The sequence below is a fragment of the Sorghum bicolor genome, chromosome 7 (assembly GCF_000003195.3).
Source record: "Sorghum bicolor cultivar BTx623 chromosome 7, Sorghum_bicolor_NCBIv3, whole genome shotgun sequence".
NCBI lineage: Eukaryota > Viridiplantae > Streptophyta > Magnoliopsida > Poales > Poaceae > Sorghum > Sorghum bicolor.
This window is the reverse complement of record NC_012876.2, coordinates 65,470,732-65,496,400: the sequence shown is the minus strand read 5'-3', so window position 1 is coordinate 65,496,400 and position 25,669 is coordinate 65,470,732. Positions and strand designations below refer to the sequence as shown.

The 25,669-nt window shown below is 46.0% G+C and overlaps 2 protein-coding genes across 2 annotated transcripts; both read left to right on the top strand.

The window, feature by feature from the left end:
• LOC8055387 lies at positions 12,469-14,942 on the top strand. The gene is made up of 6 exons (XM_002445948.2): positions 12,469-12,820; positions 12,924-12,980; positions 13,093-13,191; positions 13,309-13,379; positions 13,595-13,788; positions 14,554-14,942. The coding sequence occupies exons 1-6, from the start codon at positions 12,756-12,758 to the stop codon at positions 14,665-14,667; spliced, it is 600 nt and encodes a 199-aa protein (XP_002445993.1). The 5' UTR covers positions 12,469-12,755; the 3' UTR covers positions 14,668-14,942.
• On the top strand, positions 15,350-18,058 carry LOC8055386 (RNA-binding protein CP33, chloroplastic). The gene is made up of 4 exons (XM_002445947.2): positions 15,350-15,703; positions 16,651-16,749; positions 16,831-17,121; positions 17,722-18,058. The coding sequence occupies exons 1-4, from the start codon at positions 15,398-15,400 to the stop codon at positions 17,824-17,826; spliced, it is 801 nt and encodes a 266-aa protein (XP_002445992.1). The 5' UTR covers positions 15,350-15,397; the 3' UTR covers positions 17,827-18,058.

Genomic DNA, 25,669 nt, shown 5'->3' with positions numbered 1-25,669 from the left:
GTGACAAAGATTCTTGGTATGGACACATGAAATATGGTTAAGTCTAGATTTTTACCATGGTTTGGAGTCATTAAATTTCGAGGTGTCATAGGCAAGGCCCTATAGGTGTGACAAGGTGTGACGAGGGTCTGATAGTGTGACAGACTGTGACAAGGGTCCTATAACTATGACAGGCTGTGACAAGGATTCTTGGTATGGACACATAAAATATGGTTAAGTCTAGATTTTTACCATGGTTTGGAGTCAATAAATTTCGAGGTGTCATAGGCAAGGCCCTATAGGTGTGACAAGGTGTGACGAGGGTCTGATAGTGTGACAGACTGTGACAAGGGTCCTATAACTATGACAGGCTGTGACAAGGATTCTTGGTATGGACACATAAAATATGGTTAAGTCTAGATTTTTACCATGGTTTGGAGTCATGAAATTTCGAGGTGTCACAGGCAAGGCCCTATAGGTGTGACAAGATATGACAAGGGTCCGATAGCTGTGACAGGCTGTGACAAGGGTCCTATACCTATGACAGGCTGTGACAAAGATTCTTGGTATGGACACATGAAATATGGTTAAGTCTAGATTTTTACCATGGTTTGGAGTCATTAAATTTTGAGGTGTCACAGGCAAGGCCCTACAGGTGTGACAAGCTGTGACAAGGGTCCGATAGCTGTGACAGGCTGTGACAAGGGTCCTATACCTATGACAGGCTGTGACAAGGGTTCTTGGTATGGACACATGAAATATGGTTAAGTCGAGATTTTTACTATGGTTTGGAGTCATGAAATTTCGAGGCGTCACAGGCAAGGCCCTATAGGTGTGACAAGGTGTGACAAGGGTCCGATAGCTGTGACAGGCTGTGACAAGGGTCCTATACCTATGACAGGATGTGACAAAGATTCTTGGTATGGACACATGAAATATGGTTAAGTCTAGATTTTTACCATGGTTTGGATTCATGAAATTTCGAGGTGTCACAAGCAAAGCCCTACAGGTGTGACAAGCTGTGACAAGGGTCCGATAGCTGTAACAGGCTGTGACAAGGGTTCTATACCTATGACATGCTGTGACAAGGATTCTTGGTATGGACACATGAAATATGGTTTAAGTCTAGATTTTTACCATGGTTTGGAGTCATGAAATTTCGAGGTGTCACAGGCAAGGCCCTATAGGTGTGACAAGGTGTGACAAGGGTCCGATAGCTGTGACAGGCTGTGACAAGGGTCCTATACCTATGACAGGCTGTGACAAGGATTATTGGTATGGACACATGAAATATGGTTAAGTCTAGATTTTTACCATGGTTTGGAGTCATTAAATTTCGAGGTGTCACAAGCAAGGCCCTATAGGTGTGACAAGCTGTGACAAGGGTCTGATAGCTGTGACATGCTGTGAAAGGGTCCTATACCTATGACAGACTGTGACAAAGATTCTTGGTATGGACACATGAAATATGGTTACGTCATTTTTACTATGGTTTGGAGTCATGAAATTTTGAGGTGTCACAGACAAGGCCCTATAGGTGTGACAAAGTGTGACAAGGGTCCGATAGCTGTGACAGGCTGTGACAAGGGTCCTATACCTATGACAGTGTGATAAAGATTCTTGGTATGGACACATGAAATATGGTTAAGTCTAGATTTTTACCATGGTTTGGAGTCATGAAATTTCGAGGCGTCACAGATGAGGCCCTATAGGGGTGACAAGCTGTGACAAGGGTCCGATAGCTGTGATAGGCTGTGACAAGGATTCTTGGTACGGACACATGAAATATTGTTAAGTCTAGATTTTTACCATGGTTTGGAGTCATGGAATTTTGAGGTGTCACAGTTAAGGCCCTATAGGTGTGATAAGTTGTGACAAGTGTCCGATAGCTGTGAGAGGCTGTGACAAGGGTTCTATACCTATGATAGGTTGTGACAAGGATTCTTGGTATGGACACATAAAATATGGTTAAGTCTAGATTTTTACCATGGTTTGGAGTCATGAAATTTTGAGGTGTCACAGACAAGGCTCTATAGGTGTGACAAGCTATGATAAGGGTCCGATAGCTGTGAGAGGCTGTGACAAGGGTCCTATATCTATGACAGGCTGTGACAAGGATTCTTGGTATGGACACATGAAATATGGTTAAGTTTAGATTTTTACCATGGTTTGAAATCATAAAATTCAGAGGTGTCGCAGACAAGGCCCTATAGCTGTGACAAGGGTTCGATAGTTGTGACAGGTTGTGACAAAGGGTCCTACAGCTGTGATAAGGATTCTTGGTATGGACATATGAAATATGGTTAAGTCTAGATTTTTACCATTGTTTGGAGTCATAAAATTTTGAGTTGTCACAGACAAGGCCCTATAGTTGTGACATGTTGTGACAAGGGTCCGATAGTTATGACAGGCTGTGACAAGGGTCTGATAGCTGTGACAAGGATTCTTGGTATGGACATATGAAATATGGTTAAGTCTAGATTTTTACCATGGTTTGGAGTCATTAAATTTCGAGGTGTCATAGGCAAGGCCCTATAGGTGTGACAAGGTGTGACGAGGGTCTGATAGTGTGACAGACTGTGACAAGGGTCCTATAACTATGACAGGCTGTGACAAGGATTCTTGGTATGGACACATAAAATATGGTTAAGTCTAGATTTTTACCTTGGTTTAGAGACATGAAATTTAGAGGTGTCATAGAAGAGGGCCCTATACGTGTGATAGGCTGTGACAGGGTGTGACAGGCTTTGACAAGCTGTGATAGGCTGTGACATGCTGTGATAGGTTGTCACTGATTATTTCACTAAGTGGGTTGAAGCTATTCCTTTGAAGAAAGTAACATCAGCTAATATGATTGATTTTGTGAAAGAGCATATTGTTTACCGATTTGGTATTCCTCAAACAATCACTACCGATCAAGGTACTATGTTTACATCGGGAGAGTTTGATGAATTTGCAATCGGTATGAGAATTAAAGTGTTGAATTCTTCTCCTTATTATGCTCAAGCTAATGGGCAGGCCAAAGCATCTAACAAAGGAATTATTAAGCTCATCAAACGAAAGATTGAAGAAAATCCTAGGAAGTGGCATACATTATTGACTGAAGCTTTATGGTCATATCGGATGGCATGTCATGGATCAACCAAAGTTTCACCTTATCAGTTAGTATATGGACACGATGCAGTGCTACCATGGGAAATTAAGACTGGATCTAGGCGACTATCTTTTCAAGACCAGTTGGCTGCTGATGACTATGCTACTTTGATGAAAGATGAGTTAGATGATTTAGCAGGGCATGGGCTGAGGGCTTTGATAAGTATAGAAGAAAATAAAAAGAGAGTTGCTAAGTGGTATGATAAAAGGGTAAAAGCTAAGGAGTTTGCCGATGGAGATTTGGTATGAAAATTAATTTTACCGATTGGGACTAAAAGTTCAAAGTTTGGAAAATGGTCTCCTAATTGGGAAGGTCCTTATCGGGTAAATCGGTCTGCTCCTGGTAATGCTTATATTTTGGAGACTCTCGAAGGAGTTGAATTTCCCAGAGCATTGAATGGAAAGTATTTAAAGAAGTATTACCCAAGCATTTGGGTCGATGCATGAAAGTTTAAGTGCCGATAACATTCCTATCGGCTAGATTAAGATGTATCTAGGACTGAGCATGATGTTTTAAAGGATGTCGATAACAATCCTATCAGCTAGACAAAAATAATCAGAAGTTTCTAAAGACAGAACAAAACACGCCGCCGATGGAGAGCTCATATATTCAGCAAGGCTTGCATGGCCGATATGGCTTGCAGACGGATTTGATCGGCTTCTTCTATCTCCCGGATGTCTTCATCGGTAGAGCCCTCCACTAGCTTCAACTTCTTCTTCATCTGCAGCGCCTTGCGGGCCTGAATGTTTCGTTCTTGTTGGAGGGTCTTGATCATTTCGGGCAGCTGACTTTCTTCTTGCCGAACTTGAGAGAGAGCCTCTTCTACTTGCTTGAGCTCTGCCAGAAGGGCTTCCCTTTTTGCCGATACATCGGAGATCTTCTGCCTCAGTGTCTCCCCTGAGGACTGTAGAATGCCGATGCTCTTGTGTTTCTCATCGGCAAGGCGTTTCACTTACATTACTTCCTCTGAGAGCTGGGCGTGGGTGGCTCTATCGGCAAGACGCTGGGTAGCCTTTTGATATTGGAGCTGACGGCTTTCCAGGTGTGCAGCTTGGAAAAGAACTTCCTCGACGTCGGCTGGGATTTGACCCCTAAGAGCTTTGAGTAGAGTTTTGGCTGGCTCAGAGTCATCAACCAATTGAGTGGTATCTTGATGTAGCATGGCTAGCAGATCCTCGAGTTTTGCTCTGATTTCTGCCGATGAAATCCCTACTGCTGGAGAGGAGCTTGCTTCCTCGCCCTCATCATCAGAAATCTCGATGGCGAAGGAAAACAAGCTGTCCGGAGAGTCTTGTTCCTGGAGAAAAATAAGATAGGTTATTTGATGATCAGATATTAGTCATAAGGAATAGAAATCAGATAACTTACTTGTTTCAAGGCTATTTCACGCCTTTGGCTAGTTGGCGCTGTTGGTACCACGAGTCGATCGGCTGGAGTTGCCGATGGAACAATGTCAACTGAAAAAGATAATAAGATTGCTTATAATTTGAAGAGATAAATCCATCGGTGATAATGTTGTGGGCAGTAATTTACCTTGAGGGGGTACAGTGCTTGTCTGTTCTGAAGAAACCACCGATGGTATGATTGGATCTACCAGATCGGCAGTCTGCTCAAGCACATCGGCTGATGTTTCTTGTAGCGGAGGTGCTTCTTGTGGTTGAGGTGGAGATGGTGCTTGCTGAGTCTGGGCTTCTGGTGAAGAAGGGGACGATTCTACATGAAGCGGTGATGCTAGGTGAGGAAGAGAAGACACTGCTGTCTTCTGACGCTTTGCTTGTGACTTGGTACTTTTAGGGTTTAGGGTTTAGGGAGAGTGTTAGTGAGAATCTTGCTGAAAGATAAAGTTACCGATGAGGTTCCCATGGCAGCCGATGTGTCCTGAAAAAATCGTGTAAGTATAGAACGGAAATCGGTATAAATTGAGGAAATCAAAGATTTACCTTGAAAGCATGTGCCAAGGTAGCAGCGGTGAACGATGGAGATATCTTTGCTCGTTTGGTGGTTATCTTCTTGAAGCGCACATTCCGGTGCATTAGAGCTGCTAGGCTTGGTGCATTGTTGCCGATTAGAGAAATTGGGCCTGATGGAAGGAGCTCGATCGGCTTACCACTTCTGCTGACGGTTGGTGGTGTGTCGTTAACCTGTTCAAAAGGGGGAAAGTGAGTTACCGATAAGGATAAATGTAATAGAAGGGTTGAAGCATCGGTTAAAGACTTACAGTGTTTTCAGAGACTTTATACTTGGGGTCGATCATACCGCGGTATGTGAGAGCCAATGTGCAGAACAGATACTCTTTCCACTCCTCCCACCACTGTTTGTATGCTTGAGTAATGAAGAGAGCTGGGATCCAGGCCGATAGATCGATGTCTGATGTATCGGCATTTGGTGGAAGTTGGGCTATCCTAATCCATTCAAGACCACTAGTTATGGTTTCCCTTGGTTTCACTATCAGCATAACTCAGTCTAATCGGCAGCTACCCAAAAGCCAATTGACGAGCCAATGCCGATGGATTGTAAAACTCATAAGTGAGGTTGCAAATTTTCCCACTGCCAAAGAAATTCACTGGTATAGCTCTCGGGGTGATAATTGCCATCATCAGATCATGGTCCTTGTTGAGGGCATCATCAAAGGGGTGGAAAGTGAGCGGGAATCTGGTTCTGGATCCTCATAAGGCATCCATGCCCGCTGATCTTTGGCTAGGCCCTCATATAGAGTTTGGAAGAATCGGCTGACCTGGTCTTCATTGCCACCAGTACCAGGTAAGACTATGGCGGCTTCACCATAGTTGAAAGAGGAGCGAGTTGCCGATTCTTCGTCATCCAATTCATAATCTTCGGCTATGTCCCTAGGAAAGCGCTGTGCAAAGAGGTTGAATCCAAGGTGCTTATGCATATGAATACTGAGCCACATGTTGATGAACCACCAAGGTCCTCCTAAGTTGCCGATGGATTGGCCTAGCAAAAGCTTCTCGGCTACTTGATGAAGAAGATGATAAACAGAGCCTAGCAAGTATCGGCCGAGGGAAAAAACGACCACCACCGGCTAATTTTTCTACTGTCGATAGATAAACAGAAGTTGGTCCTGCCGATCGGCCGCAAAATACGAATTTATCTAGCCACATATTCAGAAAAATGGTGTGTACCCTTTCCCCAACTGATCCTGTTTTTCGGTACTTCTGAATATACCCGGACCAACCGCCGATGCTGCGAGTTTCCACTTTAGAGCTAGGCTTACTATCAAACAGATGACTATTATCGGCAGTTGATATATCTAAACCGGTGAGCATGAGCACATCGGCAAGAGTAGGAGAAGCAGAGCCATGTCCAAATACAAACGCATTAAGGGTGTGTGACCAAAAGTATGAAGCGGCTATCAACAACGACTCGTTCCTCTCCATATCGGCAATGGATAGTCTAATACATTGGTCTAATTTTTGCTCACCCCATTGGACTTCATTTGAGTTGCCGATTCTCAGGAACCAGTCTTTCCACCCCTTAGTAAGACTAGGCCAAGAACGAAAAGTATCTTTCCACAGATCTAAAGAGAAGTTTTCAACCCTAAAGGGGATCCTATTTGTCTCTGCATTTATTAAATCGGTAGGATCTGGATTTCCCAATGGACCAAGACACTGGAAGTGAGGTTGATCAGTGGGGATTACAATTTTATCGGCCAACTCCTAAGAGATTTGAAGGTTGGAAGAATAGAAAAGGAAACAAAGAAGAAAAAAATGTACTCAGTAAATAGATTCGTAGATGAATAGGAGTACAACAAAAGTATAAAGAAGGAAGGGGGTGTTGGATTGACCTCAGGGACGATGAAGTTGATGGCCATTTCTTCTCAGAGAGAGGAAGAACTCGAAGACTCGGAAGATTGTCGGAGGAGATCTTTGACCGGAGTTCTTGAAGTTCTTGAGCAGTGCCGCCGCTAGAAAGGTGGGTATGAGGCTGTAGAATGACAGGATGGAAGAAAAGTACCGGAGAAGGAAGTATTTATAGGACAAAGAGGGCAGGGGCAAATCTGACTTCTCTCTTCGTTGCATCCGAGAAATCTGAGGGTGTTCAGGTGGATATGGTAACTGTTCGCACGATAATCAAGGGGTTGCACAGGTGATTTGACAGCAAGCGGTCATGATTTTGAAGATATCTTACTGTGCAAGATCTCCTGGTCGGTTCATCGACAGTCTTGTATAACAGAAACATTGCTAATGAACGTGTTCTAGGGAGATTCAGTTCGAGAAGTTGAGAAATTCGAGGAGCATGCAGGAGAATCAGGCTGAGGTTTTTCAGATTTGGTGATTGATTACCAATTGGAAGGAGTAATTGCGGAAAGGCGTCATTACTGAAGAAAATTTTGGAGCATTAATGATTTTATACTCCGAAATTGGGGGGCATGTGTTGACACCATTTTTGGACACGTATCTTCGGATGCGCACCTGGAGTTAATGAGGTGTGGATCGGCAGGCGGAAAAATGGTGACAAGTCTATAGGAGAGTTGCCGATGAGGGTTGGTGTCGATGGGAAAACGGCAAGATATGTCTAAGTCCAGGAGTGGTGATGGGTTCATGCCGATGACTAGTATTGATGGCTGCCGATGGCTGTGAAAGGCGGTCTGCCGATGGTTATGAAGAAAAGCGCAGGGGTTGCCGATTGACTCGTGATGGTGTACCGATCGGTTGTGGAAGATAATTTAATGCTTTCCATAGTTATTAGAGTTTGTTTTGTATACAGATTCTGTTTAATATGGAGTTCGAGTCCTAGTCGTGTCTGGTTGTAGCTCTTTGAGACAGGGTATAAATTTAGACCCCGTGGCAATGTAATGAGATATCTATCAATCAATCAAACACAAGTTTTTACACATATTCTAGCATCTACTTTTCGATGACTTCGTCATATTTTCTTTTTACTACGAGTTCTTAAGGATTCTTCGAGTCAATCTCGACGAATTCTCGAGTTCCGTGTGAGCACCTCTTGGCCGTGACATCCGGGCGCATCACTGTTGTCGGGACCAAAGTGTTCGAGTTACCACCTTTGTCGGTTGTAAGGTCAAATCGGCTGGCACACCTTAACGTTTGAATTAGGTATTAGCCCTTTGTGTTTGCAGATCATCTTTTGCATCAACAGAAGCGATGGAGAAACGGCCGGAGGACGTTGTTCATCAATGCTTGGAACATGGCCGGCGCGTTGTAGAGGCCAAATGCCATGACCACAAACTCGTACAGGCCTTTATGCGTGCGGAAAGACATCTTGTGGATGTCCTCGGGCCACATGCGGACCTGGTGGTACCCCGACCGCAAGTCGAGCTTGGTGAAGAACTTGGCGCCGTTGAGCTCATCCAGTAGCTAGTCTACCACCGGGATCGGGAAGGCGTCCTTGATCGTCATGGCGTTCAGGGCCCGTAGTCAACGCAGAAGCGCCAGGAACCGTCGGGCTTCTTCACGAGGAGGACCAGCGACGAGAATGGTGAGTCGCTGTGGCAGATGATCCCCTGTTCCATCATGGCAACACATTGCCTCTCCAACTCATCCTTGTGGGCAGCCGGGTATGGATAGGGGCGTATGGCTACCAGCTGCGCATCGTGCTTCAATAGGATATGGTGGTCGTGGGCGCGCTTGGGAGGGAGGCCAGTTGGTGTGGTGAAGACGTCCACAAACATGGCGAGGAGGGCCTCCAGGAGAGGTTTGTCGGCCAAAAGTGCGCACACAGCCAGCCCAGCTGCAGTGGCCACACCAGTCCAGGAGACAGTGCAGGCCCCGCACTGGAACGACATGCGTCGGTTGACCAGGTCCCAGACAATGGGTCCCAGCACACCGAGCCACTTGGTGCCGAGGATGATGTCGTACCCGGCCAGGGGCATGATGAAGAGATCCGCCGGGAAGGTAGCACCGGTGATGAGCAGGAGCGCGTTGCGGATGACGCCCGCGCAGGTGATCTTCTCGCCATTGGCTACCATGGCCGTGAGACGGGGTCGGTGGCGGAGAGGCAGATCGGAACGTCGCGCTGCCTCCTCGGAGATGAAGTTGTGGGTGTTGCCCGAGTCGAGGAGCGCGACAAGCGAAGCGGCCCCAGGTTCACTTGGAGTTGCATGGTGTCCGCCATGGACACGCCAGCCACCGCCTGCATTGAAAAGCAGGGAGCCTCCTTGTCCCCTACGTCAGCGGCGTCTTGGTGTCGTCAATCTGCACACTGTCGATGAAGAAGATCCGCTTGCAAAACCTGTTGTGGCCACGAGTGTTTTTCATCACAGTTAAAACATAGGCCAAGGCGGCGACATTCTGCCTGCTCCACCGTGGAGAGGCGCCGGTGGTTACCCTCGAGGCGTCCCTAGTCATCACCCGCCTAAGGCACGGGCAGGGCCAGCTGTTGTGGCGTTGCGAGCAGGGCCAGCCGAGCTGGTGGTGGCGGCAGCAGACCGCGGGCGCCTGGTCGGACCGGAGTCGGAGGTGGCCTGTCGATCTCCATGAGCTCCACCTGGTGCGCCAAACTCATCGCGGTAGCAAGGGTCTCGGGATTGTGGATGTGCACCGTGTGACTCAGGGGTGGAAGGAGGCCGCCGGTGAAGAGTTGGACCCTTTGGGCTTCGTCAAGCCTACCGGCATGGGGCAGGAGCACCTGAAACCGATTGGCATAGTCCTCGACGGACCCTGTGCGTCGGCACTCAGAAAGCTCGAACATCGGGGCTGAGTGGAGGGGTGGTCCGAACCGGAGGTGTAGGAGGTCCTTCAACTTGCCCTAGGACGGCGCACCCTCGTCGTCTTTGAGCTGGTCGTACCACAGCTGCGTAACGTCGTCCAGATGGTAAGATGCCATCCGAACACGTTCCTCCCCCATGGTGTGGTGGTGGTGGAAAAACGACTCGCATTTGTTGATGAAGAGCATCGGATCGACCATGCCATCAAAGCGGGGAAAATCCTACTTTTTGTGCTTGACGAACTGATCCGAGTCGCGCTGGCCTTCGGGGTGGCGGCCCCCGCCGTTGTCCGATGACGACGAGGATTTGTCCTTCATGGCTGCCATGTCGGACTTCAGGGATGTCACCTCGTTGCTGAGGGACTTCAGTTCAGCGAGCATGTCGGCAAGGGTGGGTTCGGCCATGGCTGCGGTGGACCTTTGTGGTGATGGCGACAGTGGCGGGTGGTTGGCTGCAGTGGACGAGTGGTCGGAGCGCGTGGGCAAGGATCGACGAGACCGTGATACCAGGTTGTCAAGGGCCTTGAACCCCTGACTGGCCAGACCCTGGCTATGTAGTTCGTAGCCGCTGTCCGTCACGCCGGCGAGGTTATGCCCCTCAGTCGTCGTCTTACAGAGAGATAGGGAGAATAGGGATAACTTCTTTCTTGATCTCAATTAGTTTCAGCGTATAGCATATATGGCCCGTGGCCTAATAGTTGGAGAAAGCTCTCCTTAATTGTAGGACTAATCTTAACAAGGAAACAACTAACTAGCTTTCCTCCTATTCCTCCAAGCCACTCACCTGCCCTTCCTAGGCCCTAGCCGCGCGCTCGGCGTCCCTGTGCACGTCGCGGGCTCTCCGGGCATATGTGCGCCCGCACATGACATGTAAGTTCAGCAGTAACCGGTTATTATAAACGAAAACAAGAGATGGATCACTGTTTTAGCAAACTGAAAGAGTTTAGCAGAAGGGCGTCCAATATTATGAAGAGTTGAAGACCTTGACTTTGGTGAAGGCATGACATTAGACCTTGACTTTGTTCATTAACGTAGGTTTTTTTTTCCTTTAGGCATTAGACCATGTTTACCTTACAAGAGAATTAATAAATTTCACAATCTTTGTTGAATTCAATATTTTCTTTTTGAAAAAAAAAACATAGTAGGCGTTCCAAATTATTGGTCAGTTATTGCCTTTATTCCAGTTTAATCCATCCCTCTTTGTATTGAGTGAGCAGTTTTTCCACGGGTATTCTCTCATTCGAAATCATTCCTAGAGTTGGACCAACAAAACATAAATCTTATGCAGGGGGAGATAATTGCAGTATTAAGACGATGCTGGATCTCGAAATGAACTAGCTAAATTACCAAGAAAATGTCTAATTTATTACTCAATTTATCACGTTTTAATTTCGTTCATGTTTGTACCCAGAAATCTGACAAATAATTAGTAGGAAATGACATGTTTCTGCTTACTGATGAATGCATGGTTAGAAGGAAACACGCTTCACATCGATACAATTAGTACTACTTTGAACTAAATAACTGGTGAAGGAATAACATTGGAGAATGGATGGCAAGCAGGAGGCATTGCCGTTGCCACTGACTAACGCAATGCAATCCATAACTGGAAAGAGGGAGATGCACACAATGTCTGTCTTATGGAATCAGAGAACACAGACTTAGGCAGAGTTGAGAAAAATCAGGTTGCATCTACATCCACCTCGTCCACGGTGCCGGTGTATGTGTATGGATGCAGAGTTCATTCACAGTTGATGTGCTGGCACATATTTTTATCCCTGTTCCAAATGTCAATCGACTTCCAACACCAGTTTTCGAAATTCACTTTTGCAAATTAAATATGGACGAAAATGACAAACTAGGTATCGCAATGCATTCAAAAAATTCTTCCAGATCTCCTCGGTCAGCATGAAACTCACCTCCTGGCAACCCAGCAACACTGCAGCAGCCACCAATTCCCGCGTGAGGTTGAGGCCGCCAAGAAACAATGCACCGATGTACTAAGGCCTTGTTTAGTTCATCCTAAAAACCAAAAACTTTTCAAGATTTCCCATCACATCGAATCTTTCGGCACATGTATAAAGCATTAAATATAGATAAAAAGAAAAACTAATTGCACAGTTTGTCTGTAAATCACGAGACGAATCTTTTAAGCCTAGTTACTCTATAATTAGACAATGTTTGTCAAATAAAAACGAAAGTGCTACAGTATCAAAATCTAAAACCTTTTTGATCTAAACAAGGCCTAACTGACGCGGTCAGACTCAAATCTCTTGCATTAGCCAGCCACGTTTAGGGCTTGTTTAGATCCAAAAACTTTTTGAATTTTGACACTATAGCATTTTCGTTTTTATTTGACAAATATTGTCCAATCATGGAGTAACTAGGCTTAAAAGATTCGTCTCATGATTTACAGACAAATTATGAATTAGTTTTTATTTTTATCTATATTTAATACTCCATGCATGTGCCGCAAGATTCGATGTGATGGGAAATCTTGTAAAGTTTTGGGTTTTTGGGGGCCTTACTTGACCGATAATCCATGACTAAAGACTAAAAGTATTACTATTTGTTAATTTATTATTTAGAAAAAAAATACTATTCGGCGGAGCGAACAGGCTTAGGCTAGCTCGTTGGTTGCCGCGACGCCAGTAGGTTGTCGTCTCCGTCTATTTTGCCCACCTTCGATCAGTTAACCCAGCGCGGATGATAATCGCGACGCCGCAGCTACCGGGAGCCGTCCGATCAACTTTAAGCGGCTCAGATCGTTGGGTGGTTAAGCACGACACCTTCGCGTACGGGCCACACAAACCTCGTCTCCGATCTGAAAAATCCCCCCTGCCATTCCATTCCACCAGTCTATCTATCTCATTCCCAAATTTTCCTCATCGGCTTCGCTTCCCCCAAATCGAATCCCCATCGCTCTGCTCCATCCATGGCAACTCTCACCATGCAGCCGATCGGTCCCACCCCCGCCCCGGCTGCGCAGGAAGACCAGAGGCGAGTGCTCTTCTTGCTTCCCTTGCTGTTTCCCTTTCCTAGATTGGCACCCAAGTTTGGGGACTTAGTTTTGTGATTTCTGGTGTTCCTGGTCTCGATGCAGGAACGGGGAGAATCTTCCTACCGTGGATGCTACCGATTTGAGTGACATCGACTCGGGGTAATTGCTTCCTCCCGCCTTTCATGTCCGTTTACTTTAACCGCGGTACCTTTTATATACCTCGCGTTCAAGCTAGCGCATGATTTGTTCATGAGGTTGTGGTTCTGCGCAGTTGGGTTATCCTCAAGAACTCGGATATTGTTTCCGCGGATTTGGCAGCCGCCGCCGTCAGTGGAGGTCAGCGTCTAGGCTCTTCAACGATTCCTAGCTGGTATGATACGAGTTGGGATTCCTTTATAGTACATCAGCAACAAGCTAAGGGTGTGGTTGTTGGTTTCTTTTCGTGTGAACCGCAACCAATCCTATTCTTTTATTTTTGTTCTCCCAGGGCACGGTGGGTTCTGGGAGGTGTGGTGTACACGGTCGTGCCGTTCTACAACAGAGTTAGGCATCTCGAAGGTACATAATAAGAATATAATATCAACTTAATACTGTTTTTCTTCTCCTGTCTCATGCTTATTTATAATGTTCTATAGTCAACTGCGAAGAAATAACATTCTAATTCACAATACGACTTGAACATAATCATCACATTAATTGGTACCAAGTATTTACATATCATTAAGCTCGGTGATAACTGATAAGTTTGGAGATTCTTATTTCTATATGGCCAGACGAGACCGTGGGGTTCGTGGAGAATGCTGTGGAGGTTGTGGAGCATATAGCTGAAGTAACAGAGAAGCTAGCTGCGAATGTGGCTAAGCAACTTCCTGAAGATGGGTCTCTGCAGAAAGCAGCAGAGGATGTTGAGCACATTGCTGAGGTGGTGGATGATGATGCAGAGAAGTTTGAAGCAGTCGCTGAAAAGGTTCGCTTTTGTTCTCTTGTATTTTTGTTCTTCGATATTGTCATGCCATACTTATTTCCATATTACCATTGGACAAGACAGATAATCTTATTTTAGATATTGTATCATTGCAAATTACGAATTGAGCAAAAGGAAATATTGTGCTTGCTTTCTGAAAATACTGCTAGCTGATATATGTATGTGTAGATATATATTTATCTCCTAAAACAAAAACAAAAAGTGATTATTTTAGTAATTTCTTTAGGTTAATTTGCTACCTATCTCCGTTGCACTTGTAAAGTGGAAAATTTAATGCATGCTAAGTAACAATGTGTATTGAGAACTGGTCGTGGCAATTTCTTTTGGAGAGCATATAGCACTCTCAAGCAATGTAAAGGACTTGCTTTGAAGGAGGTTAGTTGTTTCTTGTGAGGAACTGAGATCGGTAATCATTTGCAATATTTCTGGTGGTGCTGTGCACAAAAAATGTTTTACAGTACATAAGATTGCTTACTTGGCGCTGCATGAGTGACACTTTTGGTGGCATCATAAGTTAATGGCAATTTCTGTAAAGAAAACTGAGAAAAACATAGGTCTGCAACTCGCAAGGCATCCAGAAGTGATTTAGTCGGATTTTATTAACAAAACTTTATATGACGATAGTTTCTGCATCATTTGACAGTAACATAAAGTCATAAACCGAGCATTGAATATTTTACTATCTCGAGTTAACATGTGAAGTGAAAGTTAACCTGGAATAAAGGTTCATACTTCTCGCTTGTACAGATCGACAAGGTCTGTGATGAGATTGATGCTGCTGTGGAGCCAGTCATCGAGGAGCTTGAAAAGGAACTTGATCAGAGTACAACGTCTGAGAAAGGAGTTGACACAAAGAATTGATCAACATCATGTTAGGGGTACTCCTCATTGTATATAGCGTCTGTACTATTGTTTTTCTTCTCTCCTCTTTGGAAAAACTGCTTGTACATATGTATGGTGTTGTATGAACTGCACTTGCAAGATGCAACCCACCATGATCATAGTAAGGCATGGAGATTGTGTGCTTGGGTGCTCGTAGATGAAGAACCGAAGACTGTTTGATGTTGAAAGAATTATTTGTACTCTATCAAGTCATTATGCATAAATAAATACATATTGGTTCGCATTTGTTTCTCTGTATATAAGCGTCACTCTGCTCTGCTCCTGTAATTTTTTTTAAGGTCAACGGGGAGTCGTTCCCCACCTGCTCCTGTAATTTTTTTTAAGGTCAACGGGGAGTCGTTCCCCACCTGATTTTATTTCTTTATATTGGCCCCAAAATGGCCCATGAAATAATGAAAGTTTACAAAGGTCTTACATCATCACTTAGGAGGTGATGTTTGTTACAGAAAAACAACATTTCTTAGTGCTAGGCTTGTCTTGCCATTTCATAGATCGATCAACAATGTGCTTATCACTCACTCAAACGTTCGGCAAGACGGGCGGACACTTGGCGAGGGCGATGGCCGTGAACCACATGGAAAGTTTACGCTCGGGAGCTGGGATATTTTGCCGTGGCGGATAAAACCAAACGAGCCCGCGTCACGGATGGATATCTTCGCGCCATCCGCTGCGTCGCGAGCTCGCCGCCATGGCTCTTCCCCTCGCCCGCCTCGTCCTACCCGGGTTCCCCGCCTGCCAGTGCCAGCCACGGCCCCCCCTGCGCTTCCCGAAGCACCACGTCTCCTTCGCCGCCCCTGCCAGTTCTCGCGCCGCCTTCGCTGCCTGCGCGGCGGCTAGTGCGCCGGCGGCCCCAGCTGCCCAAGCGCCGGAGGCGGAGACGGTCGAGCAAGTGGGCCCGAGGACACGCCTCGTCGCGCAGAACATCCCGTGGGACTCCACGGCCGACGAAATGCGCGCGCTCTTCCAGACCCACGGCTCAGTCGTCGGCGTCGAGGTAGACGTCTGCTTCAGTCCCTTCCATCCCTTATGGCCTTATCTAGTCGGAGTCAAAAGAGTGAACAGAATGCAGTTTGCGAAGTTTTTCTTCCTAAGATTAGCTATGCAATGCTTTCTTCAAAAAAAAGATCAGCTCTATAATAGTAGTAACGGACTAACGGCAATCGAGTTTGACAGTGGATGCTGACAAAATTACTGGCTGCCATCCAGAATGAAGAGCTAGTGTTGCTATAGTTTAACGTTGCTTAATAAGAGCTAGATCACAGTTTGATGTAGCTTAATTCATGTAGATACAAATACGGCATGACTTCATGAAAAATTGAAAATCTGAAATGCTCTCGGTCCTTGCAAAAAGAAAGAAAGAAAGAATGCGGGCATATAATGTGTTTTACTTCAGCTTCGAACTATTTAACCTACTTGAGCAGAGCAAGTCGACTGGAGGGAGTATTACCCAGCAAACCAGAATTCTGCTACTATCTGGGAACATTCGGAGTTCTTGCCAGGTTGCTGCAAACTCCATTGTACTAGTGTGTAGAGAGCTTAATTACTAGCAAGGTTCTCTTCCCTTTATTTTCTATCTATATATGTACTTTAAAAAGAACAACATATGGGCTAATCTTATATGATTACCTAGTTTGTTTTTGGGTCCTGTGAATCTAGGCTCAGTAGTGTGAAAGCATAGGTGCTGATGCTGATAGAAGTCTGAAATTACTTTGTTCCCATGTTGAAACTCACGCCCTCTTGTTCGGAGGAGAAAGGAAGGATGCTTGTGTTAGATTGCAGTGCCACATATTTATCACCTTTGCTTAGTATAGTGGTTAGCATTATCACTCATCGATCCAATTCATGATGGGTGGTTATCTATTTCTCTTTTTTGTTGTAAAATTATGTACGGAAGAAAATAGTAACACCATTAATGATTATTTTTCTTCTTTGATTTCCTAGCTTTCAATGTACAGTGCCAGTAAAAACAGAGGATTGGCGTTTGTAACCATGGGTTCAGAAGAGGATGCTCTTGCAGCTCTCACCCATCTCAATTCAACTGTAAGTTTAAGTGAACGAAACGTTCATCTTACTTTCAGCTCACTCTGCTTAACTGACCCTTTCCCATCTATTTTGATGTAGATTTTAAATGATAGAAAAATTAAGGTGGACTTTGCAAGACCTAGAAAGAAGCAACCTAAGCAACCTGTTGTGGTATCAAATCCCATGGAAAAGTATATTGTGTTTGTCGGAAATTTGACATGGAGAGTAAGAAATCGTCACCTTCGGGAATTATTTGCCTCTGCCCCAGGTGTGATATCAGCTGAAGTCATCTTTCATACCACCACTCCGAGGCGATCTGCTGGTTATGCATTTGTTTCTTTTTCTTCAAAAGAGACCGCAGAGGCCGCCATATCTGCTTTCAATGGAAAGGTAAAATATTAATGGAGTGTGCCATGTACAAGTATGTAGTCTGTTTTCTGTTAAAGTTCTACTTCATACCAGTTGTTTTCATATTTGGGTCTTGTTTATGGCCTTGTTTAGTTCCAAACAAATTTGGGAAAACGACATTGTAGCATTTTCGTTTGTATTTGATAAATATTGTTTAATCATGACTAACTAGGCTCAAAAGATTCGTCTCGTCAATTCCGACCAAACTGTGCAATTAGTTTTTATTTTCGTCTATATTTAATACTCCATGCATACGTCTAAAGATTCGATGTGACGGGAAATCTGAAAAATTTTGTAAAATTTTTTGAAAACTAAACAAGGCCTATATGCCTTCAAAATTCCAAGAGTTACAAGATTCTCCATCACATCGAATCTTTAGACGTATGCATAAAGTATTAAATATAGATAAAAAATAAATTAATTGCACAATTGTCTGTAAATTGCCAGACGAGTCTTTTGAGCCTAGTTAGTCTATAATTAGACATTAATTACCATATATAAATGAAAGTGCTATAGCAGCCAAATTCTAAAAGCTTTTGGATCTAAACAAGACCTTGACATATGATCTAACCATTATTGCAGATATTGATGGGACGGCCCATTAATGTGATGCTCAAAGATGAAAATGGTAAAAAGAATGAATCTTCTGTCCCAAAGGAGGAGGCCGAGGTGGAATCATCTAACTAGAGTGATAGCTAAGCACGAACTGTTCCTAGAGCAAGAAGACAAGCGAAAGGAATAGATCATATCTGTCATTACGTATATTCTGACCCATGGTATTTTCTTTTTAGAAATAGTTTTATCCCTTGTTTTATTATGCTCTATTTATCGAGACTTTTACCTGTGTGCCATTAAAAAAATTGTAATTATACACAAGCTATTAAAAAAGTTAAGCTCCCATGAGTGCCACCGTTCTGAACTTCTTTGTTTTCTACTCCCTCCATCTCAAATTATAAGTCATTTTAAAAATTTTGGAGAGTCAAACCACCTCAAGTTTGATCAAATTTATATCATAAGATAATAATATTTATGATAACAACTAAATATCATTATATTTTTTTATTAATTATATTTTTATATTATATCTATTTACTATTATAAATCTTTGTAATACTTTTTATAATTTTGGTCAAACTTGAAATGCTGATTCTCTAAGATTTTTGGAACGACTTATAATTTGGGAATTGGGATAGAGAGAATACATCATTCCATCCACTTCTTCATCTAACGGTGTCAAACATGACCATTTAGCCCTACTGTGGCGTCCATTTGTCAACCACCAGACTTCCTCCAGCTCCGGCCACCGCCATCTGCAGCACTCCTCACTCAGTAGCTGCTGCACCCGTCGTCCATCTCCTCCACGCCGTCATGGCAGTGGCGGAGCTAGAGCAAATTCAAGGAGGATGCATTTGTCTTTGTGGGTGCAAGACTTTGTGACATCTGGTGCAAATATTTAGTGAAAATTTAGCATTTACTACTGTTTTTTATTTTTCTCTGGGTGCGGCCGCACCCAATGTCTTTATGGATCCGCCCATGGCAGCACGCACTGCTGCCGCAGGAGGAGGAGCTGTTGCTGTACTCAGGCTCCCACATCATTGATAAAAAACCATGCCGAAAAAAGTACGAACGGTCATATACGTATACACACTATCTAAATGAGCATAATTGACAAACTAGATCTTACTGCTAGATGATAGATAGTGTCATTTCTTCGTGAAATAAATATAGAAAAGTTTAAGCATCAATACTTAAGTCAAGTATTTAAATATGGATGAAGTGATTTTAGCCTAGGTACTTCATAGGTCAAATTTTGGAGGCGACACATATTATTGCGTGGGAATAACAATAATCAACTTCTATGTTTCAAAAGTACATTCCACACTCATTTGAGCTAGTCTTGCTTATGTTTAGAGCCTAATTAGAGCATCTCTAACAGTTTGTCAAATGAGGTTGTCATCTTTAAAATTTTAGCTAAACAAGAAAATTTACTCTCCAATAATTTGTCAAATTTGCCATCAAGGGCCTCTAGGCGCGTATCTATACGCGCGCGCATCCTACTCTGGGCCCGTTTAGATTGGAGATGAAAATTTTTTGCATGTCACATCGGATATGTCGGAAGAATGTCGGGAGGGGTTTTTAGAAACTAATAAAAAAACAAATTACATAGCTCGTCAGGAAACTGCAAGACAAATCTATTAAGTATAATTAATCTGTCATTAGCATATGTGGGTTACTGTAGCACTTAAGGCTAATCATGGAGTAACTAGGCTTAAAAGATTCGTCTCGCGATTTCAAACCAAACTGTGTAATTAGTTTATTTTTTTATATACATTTAATGTTTCATGCATGTGTCCAAAGATTCGATGGGATGGATGAAAAATTTTTGGGTGGGAAACTAAACAGGGCCTCTGTCAAATAATTCGAGGTCTTGTCTTGGTGATGGGACAGATGGTTGATGGCGCCTTGTCGCTTTTGCAGGACATGATGACACTGTTGCAAGGACATGATGGCGCCATGGCCTGATGGAACATGAACAAGCATAAACGGCACTTGTAAAAAAAACCATTGCTTGAGTGAAAACAAATCACAAATTACATTTAAGTATTTTATTGTTCAACTGGATGAAATATAAATGTGTAGCTAATACAAATGTGTCCATCACAATAAACTATAACATATAAAATCAAGTTTATGAAACATTTATGTCATTATGAGACTGGGGCATTCTAAAGAAGACATGTCATATCAAAGATTGTTTGAAGCAACAACCTTCAAAATGATAGTGGGCTTATCCACATGCCCCTTGTTGGATACGTGAGGTATTCAACTCCAAAAATCTCAACAACTGCAGCAACAAACCTACGCAGGCTCTCAAATGCCGTACTTTGGCAAGTTAAAAATAAAAAATATTGGAGAGTCTCTTTTTAATTTGGCATATTCTTTTAGCAACTTGCCAAAACACAACATTTGCCAATTGAATTTTGGCAAACTGTTGGAGATGGCCAAAATTTGGTTATCAAAACCTTTAGAAACCAAGTTTTTAGATGTTGTTTGGTTTGCTACCAAAATTTGCCAATGTCCTAAGTCTCATATTTGGCTTGTCAAATCCGTGGTAAATATTTATATCCGATTTTTGGTATTTTGCTTGCTAAAGTTATTTAACATGATATTTTTTTATAACAAATCAAGTAGATCTTTAGTTCATTGTTCCCACAAAATCTGTGACTTATAGCTACAAAGTCACTACTTACTGCCTAGCGCGGTAGTGCCGCCAAAGCGTTTTTAAATACAGATGTAGCTGTAAATTTCTATGAGTATAGTATTTTATTATAATTTAAACCATGCGGCCTTACCTAGCACACTACTAATTAATTTGAATATCGTCACATGTGGTCTGCATAATTTAACATGTTAAAGGTACAGTACTACTTATATTTTAACACGTCAATTGTGAGATGTAAAATAGGCAAAAGTTTAATTTCTTTTGCATAAATTCATCTCTCGTGTGTTTTGAACGCAAAGATTATGTAATACTAGTAGTCATATCTGAAAAATAATCCTTTTTTAAATGAATAGTAACACAAGTTCTAGAGCGTGCATTTTCAATTACGTACATATAAAGTTAATAGACTTTGGCCTTGTTTAGATCCAATTTTTTTGGACTTTGACACTATAACACTTTCGTTTTTATTTGACAAACATTGTTCAATAATAGAGTAACTAGGTTTAAAAGATTCGTCTCGCGATTTACAAGCAAACTGTGCAATTAGTTTTTATTTTTATCTATATTTAATGCTCCATGCATATGTTACAAGATTCGATGTGACGGAGAGTCTTAAAAAAATTTAGTTTTTAGAGTGAACTAAATAAGGTGCGTGACTAATGACTTGGTTCAAAAAAGAATATTGGATCTTTTGCTTTATGCAATGCACCTGCACGTTCTCCAATTTGAATTCTGTAACTTTTGACCATAATAGCCAGGGAATAATAGGAATGTTCAGTGATGAGATTATTCAGGGGCTCTTTTGGCCATCGGCAAGAAACTTCTTGAATCCCAACATTTTGCGCATTAGCCAGCTGTCTTTCTCATAGTATTGTACTTTAGAGCCATAGATCTTGACTTTAAGGTTGGAGTCAAGATCTATGGCTCTAAGGTACTAGCCATGTCAGCGCCATCTAGGATGCCGACTTTTAGGTTGGAGCTACGGCTTTAAGGTACCAGCCGTGTCAATGTCATCTAAGATGCCCTACTGTGCGCGGTAGACACCTTGCAACCAAGATATATGACGTCGAGATATGTTACCTTGAGCCATAAATCCTCGCGCCGACTCCAAGGGTCTAAAGATCAGTTTACGTCGTCTAGAGGTCTAAACACACACCTTGTTTAGTTTGTGAAAGAAAATTTCATCGAATGTGTTGGGTACCATAAAAAGGGATACCCAAATCAGAATAATAAAAAACGCAGAAAACAGAGCATATTAACCATAATCACCGGGGCACGGTCCCCAGCTCATTTAACCCCTTAGGGCCTCGGACGCAAGTTCCGACTCGCCTGACCCCTCAGGGCCTCGGACGTAAGTTCCGACTCGCCCGACCCCTCAGGGCCTCGGACGCAAGTTCCGACTCGCCCGACCCCTTAGGGCCTCGGACGCAAGTTCCGACTCGCCCGACCCCTCGGGGCCTCGGACGCAAGTTCCGACTCGCCCGACCCTTCGGGGTTTCGGACGCAAGTTCCGCCTCACCCGATCCCTTCTGGGCTCAGGCGTCGGACCCCGCTCCACCAGGTCAACAAGACTTCCACCATACGGCGTCCGTACCCACGAAGTGACAAGCGCGATGACTCCCATACCGCAGCAAGGCAGGGTGCCGACTGTTCCAACCACCCTGGTCACTGTGGCCTTACCTCTTTTACTGTGGCGTACTGCCTCACAGTAGAAAGGGAATGGGGGAGGTTAATCAGCACCACTATTTGACGTCCTTTCCCACTATTGACGGGATGATCAGCAGTACCGGCGATCCGACCCCCATGACTTCTACAGGGCTCGGTAACCCTCCACAGAAACAGCCATCCCTCAAGGACAAGAAGGACAGGCTTCACAGGGTCGGAACTGTGACTCTTCCGCTCGGCAGAGGGAAATCTACCCATGTAAATCCCTGTCTCCCCTTGAGGCTATAAAAGGGGAGCCAGGGCTCATAGCTAGGATCAGGTACACACACGCCCAATACACTCTTCCACAGAGCATCAACAGCACTCTGTCCACCACTAAGTCGAGACCTGGGACTTAGCCCTCTCTCGCAACCTGCTTGTACCCCCTACTACAAGCACCTCTGGGTGCAAAGTTATACAGAACCCCCGATCACACTGGACGTAGGGCATTCTTGGCCTGAACCAGTATAAATCTCCTGTGTCTCACTTGCACCACCATCCAAGCTCGGGTAATCACGCAGACTTATACTCGTTAGTCCCTAGACCACGAGTCTAGACGCCGACAGTTGGCGCGCCACGTAGGGGCCTTCTGCGTGACGCTCGCCTGTCCCTACTGGGAAGGCTTGGATGGCAGACGGATTTCACCTGCTCCGCCGTGGCACCATCATGACGTTTGGGAGTTTGGAGTTCATGTCTCTCGGTTCCGGCTACGACATGGTCCTCCTCCCGCCACGTGGTGAAGTCGAGCCTAGTCCCGAGCCGATCCCACCACAGTCAGTGCGTGGGAGCCGTTCGGGACACCGTGCGGGGGGCACCCAGCGGGGGCGTCAGAAATCCAGGATCTCCAACCCTACCACTGAGGCCAGGACCTGTCCGGCCCTCCCCCCGCATATTCCTCATCAGGTCGCCCGTTCCTCCGGCCCGACGGGCGCTAGAGGAAGGACTCGCGGTGCATCAAGCTCCGCTCCCAGGACCAGCAGAGGATCATCGCGGCCTCCCGTCCCGCCCCGGTCAAAGGGGAAGGCACGGCCTGCACCCGTCCCTCGTAAGGGGGACAAAGGGGCATCCGAGTTCCCTTTCGGGCTCAGGAACGCTGCCGCTACCTACGCCTCTTCCGTGAGCACTTCGTTAAGTGCGTACGCGGAACTTCCAGGGCACCACTTAAGGTCTACCCTGGACCTCATCTCCACACCGCCCGTCTCATCATACCCAGAGGACCCCACCTTAGGCGATGACGAGTGGATCGACCCTGACTTTTCCGGGTGTGGCGACCCGGAGACCTTCATGCGCTTCTTGGAGGCCAGCAACTATTGTCTCGGCCGCTCCGACTCCGAAGACGGGAGCTATGACCCGTCGCGAGAATGTTTCAACCTGGAAGCAGGGGAGACGTCGCCTAATGCCCAGGGGGCGCAGGGCCCTCTAGGCAGGGGAATGCAACCCCACCTCCCAACCCTACTCCCGGGACCGATCCTGTTGCCCGAGGGGTAGCATCAGCCCCCGTAGGAGGACACCGCCCTGACCTCGAGCAGCTCAATGAGCTGGAGGCCAGGCTCGAAGAAGAACGCACACGCCTCCACCAACTTCGCGAAGCCCTGGTCCGAGACCCGACTGGCCACAGAGACGGAGGCGAAGCTAGACGCCGCGCCCGCGACATCAACCGTCGTATCGTCGAGGACACAGGGGGTGACGCCCCGGTCTTCAGCACGGCCAGCCAGAATGTGATGGCCGCTGCACTCCTCCTTAGGGCCATGCCCGGGCCGTCGACTCCTGAAGGAAGGAGAGTGTGCCAGGGACTACGTGGTCTCCTGGAGCAGGCTGTGGTACAAAATGCGGAGAGTTCTGCATCACAATCACACGGCTCGAGACGCCAAGAGGACCGACCCCCTCCTAACAAGGCACCAACGGTGCAGGGTCCGCCGCCCCCTAATCCGCAGTGGGGCAACAGGGCCCCATCAGTCCACGGACGCGTCGGGGCTGACGCAGATGTTCGGGCCACCCTCGAGGCCAGGCGGCGTGACAGGAACGAAGCCGAGTCTCGACGCTATCGACCGTGCCGAGGTGGAAGGTATGATCCCGATCACGACCGCAGCACGTCTCCAGAGCCTCCGGGGCCCCGCGTCTTCAGCGAGGCCATACGCAGGGCCAAGTTTCCGGCGCGATTCCGACAGCCCGCCAACCTCGCCAAGTACTCAGGGGAAACCAACCCTAAGCTCTGGCTGGCAGATTACCGCCTAGCGTGCCAGCTAGGTGGAGCGGACGACGACCTGCTCATCATCCGCAACCTCCCACTGCATCTAGCCGATATGGCTAGGGCATGGCTCGAGCACCTCCCTGAGCGCATGATCCACGACTGGGCTGACCTGGTCAGGATCTTTGTCAGGAACTTCCAGGGCACATACGTGCGCCCTGGGAACTCCTAGGATCTCAGGAGCTGCCGGCAGAAGCCAGACGAGTCCCTCCGAAATTTCATCCGGCGATTCTCCAAACAATGCACCGAGCTCCCCAACATCACGGACTCCGACGTCATCGGAGCCTTTATTTCCAGCACCACTTGCAAAGAGCTCGTACACGAGCTCGGTCGCAAGACCCCCACAAGCACTAGCCAACTGCTCGACATCGCCACCAACTTTGCCTCGGGCGAAGAGGCAGTTGGCGCCATCTTCTCTGATGTTTCAACAAAGGGGAAACAGAAGGCTGAGGCCACCGAGGCCTCGGGATCACGCGACCCCAAGAAGAAAAAGAAGGGACGCAAGGGGAGATAGGGTCAGCCGGACGACAACTTAGTCGCCGCCGCCGATCGCAAGAACCCCAAGCGGGCTCCTGCTGGCCCCGGTCTCTTTGACGAGATGTTAAAGAAACCGTGCCCCTATCACAGAGGACCAACCAAGCACACCCTTGAGGAATGCACTGTCCTCCGTCGGTACTACACCGACATCATCACCAAGGAAAGCACTGAAGAGCCCCCCAAGGACGACGACCCTCAGGGGGAAGGTTTTCCCAAAATCAAGAACTCTCTCTTGATCTTTGGGGGACGTGCGGCTCGCCTCACTGCAAGTCAGAAGAAGCAAGAACTCCGAGAGGTTTGCGCAGTCACCGCGGCCACGCCCTCGTACCTTAAGTGGTCCGAGAGCGCAATCACGTTCGATCGACAGGATCACCCGGATCGGATCCCCAACCCCCGGAGCTATCCTCTGATCGTCGACCCAATCATCGCCGAGACCCGTCTCACCAAGGTGCTGATGGACGGAGGCAGCGGCCTCAACATCCTTTATGCTGAGACTCTGGCCCTCATGTGGATCAGTAAGTCCCGGCTAAGGAACGACATAGCACCATTCCATGGAGTGGTGCCGGGACATCGTGCCCATCCTCTCAGACAGATCGATCTGTCCGTTTGCTTCGGAACCCCTGACAACTTCAGGCGGGAGGTCCTCACTTTCCATGTGGTCGGGTTCCCAGGGACCTACCACGCAATCCTGGGACGACCATGCTACGCCAAGTTCATGGCCGTCCCCAACTACACCTATCTCAAGCTCAAGATGCCGGGGCCAAAGCGCATCATCACCGTCAGCACGACCAGTCAGCACGCTTATCAGTGCGACGTCG